This window comes from Hipposideros armiger, unplaced genomic scaffold, assembly GCF_001890085.2.
Source record: "Hipposideros armiger isolate ML-2016 unplaced genomic scaffold, ASM189008v1 scaffold_5, whole genome shotgun sequence".
Lineage (NCBI taxonomy): Eukaryota > Metazoa > Chordata > Mammalia > Chiroptera > Hipposideridae > Hipposideros > Hipposideros armiger.
The window spans coordinates 457,343-465,179 of record NW_017731355.1 but is presented as its reverse complement, the minus strand read 5'-3'; the positions used below and the strand labels follow the sequence as shown (position 1 = coordinate 465,179).

Here is a 7,837-nt window from a genome sequence, read left to right as displayed (position 1 = left end):
AGAGAGAGAGAGAGAAGGACTCTAGCAATGACACAGATTGAGTTTTCAGGTCAGTTGTCCGTATAAGTGCAAGGGAAAATGCTATCAGCTATAATTCCCTATGGTTTCCCTATGAGACTAGAATTACCCAGAGATTTTTACAATTGGGGTCTGGTGATGGGTGACATCCAGCAGTTGGTAAGTTGGCAGTGGCTACTGTTTGGAATAATCTGAGACAGGCATTAGAATTGAGTTTGTTCTGACCTAATCATGATAATAAAAAGAAGAGAGAACATGGGTCATTGTGGATAGACAACATCCAGAGATCTATCTATTAATATAAAATGAGAAGAATGATTATAAGCAAGCAGATGAAAAACAAAGCAGGAGTTAGACAAGGATCTTAGTCTGATATCTTGAGTAAAAGCTGCCCACTATCAGAGGTCATCTGCATGTTTCAAAAATCTTGGGTTATATGACTACTTCTGACAATTAGATGTCTCTAGAGGGTCTCTGATAATTCTGAGTTTGAATTTTCTACTGGAGTAGTCTTCCAATTGTATGGAATTCTAGATTGTTTCTTTAGTTATGAAACATGAATTGAAGGATTGACTCTCTGGGGCTTCACTGCTGTATTGTTGTTAACAGTACCTTCCAACAAGGTTCAAGAGCAGTTTTTTCTGATGTCTCTTCAAGAAAATAAAATCTCTTGGTTAAAACTCATGTAGAGTCTGTTTAGGAAGATATAGACGGGAAGCCTTAATCTGTTGGTGATAGGAATGAGTAAGTACATGAGTCCCTTACACTTTTCTTTTTGCCATTGTGTGTGTGTGTGTGTGTGTGCAGCAGGAAAGATCCTAGTAACAGAGGTGAATTCCTTGAACACGTGTATTATAAAACCTGAAATTTCATGTGCTACCTTAATATCTTTGAGATTCCAGGGCACCAAAGGCCCAGGTATGAGTTCCCTTGTTCTTGCATGATATGCTCTCCTCATGTAGTGGGAAAGGCTCTCTACCCAGCTAGTGCCCCTAACATCTGGATGAACTGCAGCCCATCCAGTCCTCAACTTAATGAGTTTCACCTCCCTGGCAGCCCATGAAACCAAACAAGCCAATCACATCCTCTCGCAGGAATCAAAGATCACCAACCCTCTTGTCACCACAAAGCCTGCCTCTCAAAGCCCATGCTGGTTCACTCTATTCCTAAGTACAGCCCCCACATGGCCCTGCGTGAAATTTGATACCTTCCTTCTCCAGGTTATGAATATGCATGAGTAACAAACTGCTGTAAATCTCATCTTTTCAGTGCCTAGTGTTATGTGTCCATCCATCTCATACTATTTAGGGCAGAGGATCCCTTCTTCACCAGGAGGTGAATGGAAGGTGATCAGAATATGTGGGCCTTCCAAGTACCCACTCCTGGGAGAATAACCATGTATCTCTGAGGGCCATTAAGGACAATGCGAGTACCTTTGCTAAGGGAGCTCCAGGGTTCTGAGAGTTTGCCTTATTTAAGGATGTCATTGGTTCTTTCAATCTTTCCAAAAGATTGTGGTTGATATAGTTTTTGAGTAAGGAGTAAAACATTACAGAGTTCTTTCATAAATATTCCTATAAAGTATGAGCTGTAGTCTCTTATAAAAGCTGGTATGCCGCAGGTTGAAAACACAAAACCAATCAGAATTTTGATTACCACAAGGGCTGTGGTTTTTAAATAAGAAACAGACAAAACATTACATTTTTGGAGGGTGGAAGCTGGATAAAATCCATTTGAGGTGTTTAAAGAGACCTTGCAGAATCAAAACTTACAAACTTCTAATTACAAAATAAATAAGTTATGGCGATGTAATGTACAGCATGGCAACTACAGTTAATAACACTGTGTTGCGTATTTGAAAGTTGCTAAGAGAGTAAATCTTAAATGTTGTCATACACAAAAAATTCTGTAACTGTTAACTAGACTTATTGTGGTGATTATTTCACAATACATGCAAATATTGAATTATTATGTTGTACACCTGAAACTAAGATAATGTTGTATGTCAACTATACCTCAATTAAAAAAAAAAAACAACCCAAACTGCCTCAAAATGAAAAAAAGCAAAACTAACAACAACAACAAAAAAGGTCCCTGAAGCTTTGGTTCCTGCCCCAACTCTGATTTTTCCGACTATATTGTTGACAGCTGATTCATTACCTGTCAAAGAACCTCACTTATCTTTTTAAAGTTCCCCAGCAATGTTGATTTAAGATAGTAATCAATTTGTACTGTGATGAGTAGTTTCATGAAGAAATTTAGTTAATGTTCATTTGAGATCATTTGTAGTCACCAAGTGGCCATCTTGGGAGACCCAGAGATTATCTGAGTGAAGGGTATAACCTTTTTTTTTTTTCATCCTTGCTTTTCAGAATAAGGAGCCATTTTATAAATGGCCTCTTTGAATTTCTCTATGGGTTTATCCTTTGAGGGCTTAATTAGAATCAAAACCTTGGTTAAAGTTGCCTTTTTGGCACAATGATCTGCTAGAGCTTTTCTTTTAGTTTCCATAGTATTTCTTTTCACCTGGGTCTCAGCTTTTATAATAGCCATCTATCTAAGAAGTAGGAGCACAAGTAAAAGTTCTTTAACTTGTCTATTTTTTATGGGTTTGTTTCCAAAGGCTCCCAAAGTCATGTACTACACCAAAAGCATTCAGGCATAACTCATTTTATTGTGTTTTGCTTTATTGTGCTTCACAGATATTGAATTTTTTTACAATTTGTAGGTTTGTGCAAATCTATTGGTGCCATTTTTCCAATAGGCTCAGATGATGATTAGGAATTCTTAGCAGTAAAGTATTTTTAAATTAAGGTATATACTTTTTTTAGACATAAGGCTATTGCACACTTTATAGACTACAGTATAGTGTAAATACATTTTTTATATGCACTGGGAAACCAAAAAACTCATGTGACTTGCTTTGTGGTGGCATTCTGGAACCAAACCTGGAATATTTCTGAGGTATACCTGTACCCGTTATCTGTATATGTATGTTTATTCTCTGATCTTTGTCCAATTGACAAGCTCTAGTAAGTACAGCAAGTTCTGTCATCTGGGCTAATCTTACCTCAGGTAGAGGTCAATATTTTAAAGGAGAGAGTAAATGAGTAATAACATAGCCTGTTTGATAACCTCCAGTTTCTGTTCTGGGGCATGAGCCAACGACAAATAATATTAAGTCAGGATTCAAAATTAGTCTCTAATCAATCTGAGTAAATTACAGAAAATTCCCCACTGAGGTAAGGTGATCGTGTGCTTCCGTACCTCTGGTAGAAGTCAAGGTGTTGTAGTTGTGGATCATATGTGAGAGTCACAGAATCTCACATGTGGTTAATTGACTGGATGAATGTGTTATGTGCTCTCAGTCAGTGGTGGTGTCTGTACTGCTTGAAGAACCATTAGGTCAAATGGGGAACCTAGAACTAGCTCAACAGAAGCAACAAGTTTAACTGCAGAAGACAAGGGGCTTAAATTAAACCTTTGCAACAGGGTCAAAGGGGAGACTATAGTAAGTGACGAGTTTCTGATGGTTCGCATGAGCTAACCCCCAGGAGCTCATCCAGACTGCTCATGCACAAATAGACAAAAGGGCTTCTTAGTACTTGGGGATGCCTAGGGGAGTAGGCTGTTGGAAAGCCTTCTTCAGGTGATTAGGGCCTGTTTACATTTGGACTCCTAGAGTAGAGGGTCTCTCACTGAAGACTTTTTAATTAATAAAGAGGTGTTGTGATCTCTGGAATATTTGGCCCCCACCATCTGCAAAATCCAGTGAAACCTAGAAATCTTCTCAATTGTTGTTTTGTGAGGCTAGGAAGTCAAGGAAGAGTTTGTATATTCTTTAGTCTATTAGGAGAGAGTGATTTTTTACCTTAGAGAGGTCATGCCTGAAATAATAGACTTGAGTTTTGATGAAACTTTAATTTATCTTCTGAAACTTTGTCCCTTTTATGCTAAGATTGAGAGCAAATAAATGAAATCTTTTTTTTTTAAATTTAAATTGGGGAATTGGGGGAGGAGACAATGTTGGGGAATTGGGGAGGGGGATCAGCCAAGTGGTTATTCTTCAATCTTATTTGTGGATGGCGCCAGTCACCATCCCATGCAGGAGTTGAACCAGCAGCCTTGTTGTTAAGAGCGCATGCTCTATCCACTGAGCCATCCAAGTGGCAGCTCAGCTCAAGGTGCCGAGTTCAGTCTTAGTTGCGGGCGGGCATAGCCCACCATTAAACAGGCAGTCTTGTTGTTAGGAGCATGTGCTTTCACCAGCTGAGCCATCCTGCCACCTGTTGGCAGCTCAGCCACAGCTCAGCTCAGGTGCAGCATCACTGGCCCATGTGGGAATTGAACCAGTGGCCCTGTTGCTCAGAACTCCCACTTTTAAGCTAACTCTTAACCAACTGAGCCACTCGGCCAGCCGCTGGAATTCTTTTTATTGGCTTTTTTTTTTCTAAACCAAGTGGCAGATCCATCAACATATTGTGCCAGAATTGAATTGCAAGGGAAATGTAGATAACTGCTAAGTCTCGATTGAGGACCTGGGAATAAAAGGAGGGTGCTTCAATGAAACCGTGGGGCATGACTATTCAGGTATATTCTGTCCTCTCTAGGTGAAGGAAAAAGGTGTTGACTACCTTGGTCTATGGTCACACAGAGTGAAGATAACTACAGTAAAGCAAGTGGCTTGAAGTGGAATTAATGACATGTTCATTTGGGTTATGTAATATTGTCAACCAGGGATGATAATTGTAGTTGATGTTCCTGAGATACTGAGCAAATCTATATCCTCATCCATTTGGTTTGTCTACTTGCAGGATGGAAGTATTATAAGAACTAGTCGAGGGTATGAGAAGACCTTCGGATACACAGCTTTCAAATGTATCTGTCAGTCCTTTCTTTGCTTCTGGCTTTAAGGAATATTGGGTAATTAAGTTAACAGTTTGGCAGGATCTATATGAGTTCTAACAGGTTCTTCTCTAATTAGTTTTCCTATGTCAATGGAATTTTTAGCTCATAGAGTGAGGTAGGGTGCCAAGGCCTTTATTTTGAATATGCATAGAATATAACAAAGCAGACAAAAGATATGTCCAGAGCAGACACTACTTGACTATGAATGGAGGAGTCCCCAGCAACTCTAGAAATAGTCCATTTGGTGTCCATTTAATATTACAATTCTATTTGCAAAATAAGTCTCTCCCTATTAAATTTTCAGGTGTGATATCACAAAGCAGGAAGGGATGTTTTACAGTCAAAAGCCATGGTTAGAGTTAAGGACAGGGAGATAGAGAAAGTCTATAGGTTATTTGAAATACCTGCCATCTTTTGGTATGTTTAATGTTTACTTCTAGGAAGAGGTTGAGAAAAGGCATCAGGGTTTAATGTAGAGTAGCACTACTCTAGTATCTACTAGGAATTGATAAGGTTGATCATCTGTATTCATAGTTAATTCACTCTGAGTGTTTAAGTGTTGGGCAGGATTTTGGATGTGTTTTTCCCTCCTCAGAGCACCCTCACTGATCTAAATGGAGGGATGTTGTTTGGTTTGGTTTTGGTTTTTCTTTTGTCGGATGGAACAACCTTTTTCAGTGTCCCTTTTGTTCACAATATCTACAAGCGTCCTTGTCAATAGGTGGTTGGTTGGGAACTGGGCCACCTAGCTGTTTGATCTGCAGGGCCATAAGGTCTTTTGGGTGCTGTCATGTTTTTGTTCTAAAACCTTTTCAAAATGTTCTGCCAGGTGTTGTATGTGAAGCACCATGCTGAGCATAAGCTAAACACAAATGAACAAATAAAAAATGAACAAGACACCATCCCTGTTTTCTGGGACCTTAACACATAATAAATAATCCTAAAGCTTAATTTGGGTTCAAAATTTGTTGTTGTTGTTGTTTAGCTTTTATTTCATGATCGTAAACTTAAGTCTGCAACCCAGGCTAGACTTGGAGGGGCAAGGAAAATATGGAACCCAATGAACTGCAGCGAGAGCACAAAGATAATGGGGTGTTCCGAGCAGATGGGGCAGGGTGCTCTCCTGACTACAGAAGGAATGGTCTGGTTAAGATAAAACCAGTCAAACGCATCAGAGGTGTCCACAGTCAGCAATGGTGATCTTCTTGCTCGTCTTGCTGTTTCTGGACCCAAAGTGCTCCATGGCTTCCACAGTATTCATGCCGTCTTTCACCTTGCCGAAGAACACGTGCTTGCCATCCAACCAGTCAGTCTTAGCCGTGCAGATGAAAAACTGAGAACCGTTTGTGTTGGGTCCAGCATTTGCCATGGACAGGATGCCAGGACCTGTATGCTTCAGGAGGAAATTCTCATCTTCAAACTTCTCCCCATAGATGGACTTGCCGCCTGTGCCGTTATGGCGTGTAAAGTCACCACCCTGGCACATAAATCCTGGAATAATTCTGTGAAAGCAGGAACCCTTATAACCAAATCCTTTTTCCCCAGTGCTCAGGGCATGAAAGTTTTCTGCTGCCTTTGGAACTTTGTCTGCAAACAGCTAGTAATGGGGTGGAAAATATAAAGATTGGTTTCCAGTGCATCTGCTTGGGACCTCTGCTGCACGTGCAGAACACTGTGGCCAGAGGTGTCTGAACAGCCCAGAAATCACTTCACGCCCTTTCACAGAGACGGCGTGAGCACCTTGAGACCCTCCAGAGACCTGCAGCTGACAGCTGCGAGCTGCTAAGCCGTGTGCCTGACACCTCCCGCCTCTCGGCGCCTCGCGTCCTCGCCGGCATCCCTGCGCTCTCCCTCAGACCTGACTAAAGCCCTTCCTGGCACTTCCACCTCCGCTCTCGCCAAGGGACAGCGGTGCTCCTGTCGTGTTTCCACCGAGCGCTCCGGCTCACCCGACACTAACAAGCTACGAAACGTCAGGCTCAGGCCAAGTTTCCGCGTGGCCCCTGACAGCTGTGAGATGGCTCGAAGGAGACGCGGCCCAAGGGCCCGCCGTCGACGGCCATGTCGAAGAACACAGTGGGGTTGACCATGGTTGAGCGGAGGGGAGTCCGGGCGGCGGCGTCTGGAAGGCCTCAAAATTTTTTATAAAGCCATTTTAATTCAAGGAAATAGACTGGCTACATAGATTTGGACCTTGATCAAGTTAGACTGGGCTTAAAAGGTAGGCAGGCCCAAATGATCAGAAAACAAGCCATACATTTAATAGACATTAACATGTACTGTATATAAAACTACCTTAGTAGGACTGTAATGCGTGCATGCTCAGAGGCATCAGTGTTCTATATTTCTTAATAAGGTGTCTCACACCTTGGAACTTCCATTATTTCAATAGTTCAGATTCACAGGGTATTTTGCTCCCCAGAGGACATTTAGCAACTTCTGGAGACATCTGCAGTCATCACAATTTTGGGGGGTCTGACATCTGGAAGGTAGAGGTCAGGGATTGTATAATACAAGGGACACCTCCATCTCTAACAAAGAATCATCCAGCCCCAAAAGTCAATAATGCTGAGGTTGAAAAGCCCTGATTTGCATAATAAAGGTGACGGAATTCTGAAAGCAAACCCCTCAATCACCCATTTGGTGCCTATTTGCCACTGCCAGAAGGATGATAGTTTAGGAGTTATTTTAATCTCATGCAATTTAGAATGGAGGTTGACCCAGGTGGGCCTGAGGGCTCAGGGGTAGTATGGGGTGGGAAGCTGGAGAGGACTTTTGTGCAAATTAATTAACAGAGAGATTTAATTCCTTGTAACTGAGTAAGACCCAGGTTACCGTGGTAGCACATGGCTTCAATCACTCCTGATTGATTTCCAGCAATTAGAATAAAGGGTGAGCCTTCACTAAAATC

General features: G+C 41.5%; 1 protein-coding gene across 3 annotated transcripts; it reads right to left on the bottom strand.

Annotated features, from left to right (window-relative positions):
• Positions 1-6,082: 6,082 nt before the first annotated feature.
• Positions 6,083-7,043, bottom strand: LOC109384715 (peptidyl-prolyl cis-trans isomerase A-like). 3 transcript variants are annotated; one of them, XM_019646289.1, is made up of 3 exons: positions 6,949-7,016; position 6,881; positions 6,083-6,523 (listed from the first exon to the last, which is right to left on the bottom strand). In XM_019646289.1, exons 1-3 carry the CDS (start codon positions 7,014-7,016, stop codon positions 6,098-6,100), a joined length of 495 nt encoding a protein of 164 aa, XP_019501834.1. In that variant the 3' UTR covers positions 6,083-6,097. The 3 variants fall into 3 exon arrangements, with proteins under 3 accessions (XP_019501834.1, XP_019501853.1, XP_019501842.1); XM_019646308.1 differs by lacking the exon at position 6,881 and having other exon boundaries at positions 6,083-6,525; positions 6,950-7,043; XM_019646297.1 differs by lacking the exon at position 6,881 and having other exon boundaries at positions 6,083-6,521; positions 6,946-7,016.
• Between the last annotated feature and the right edge of the window lie 794 nt (positions 7,044-7,837).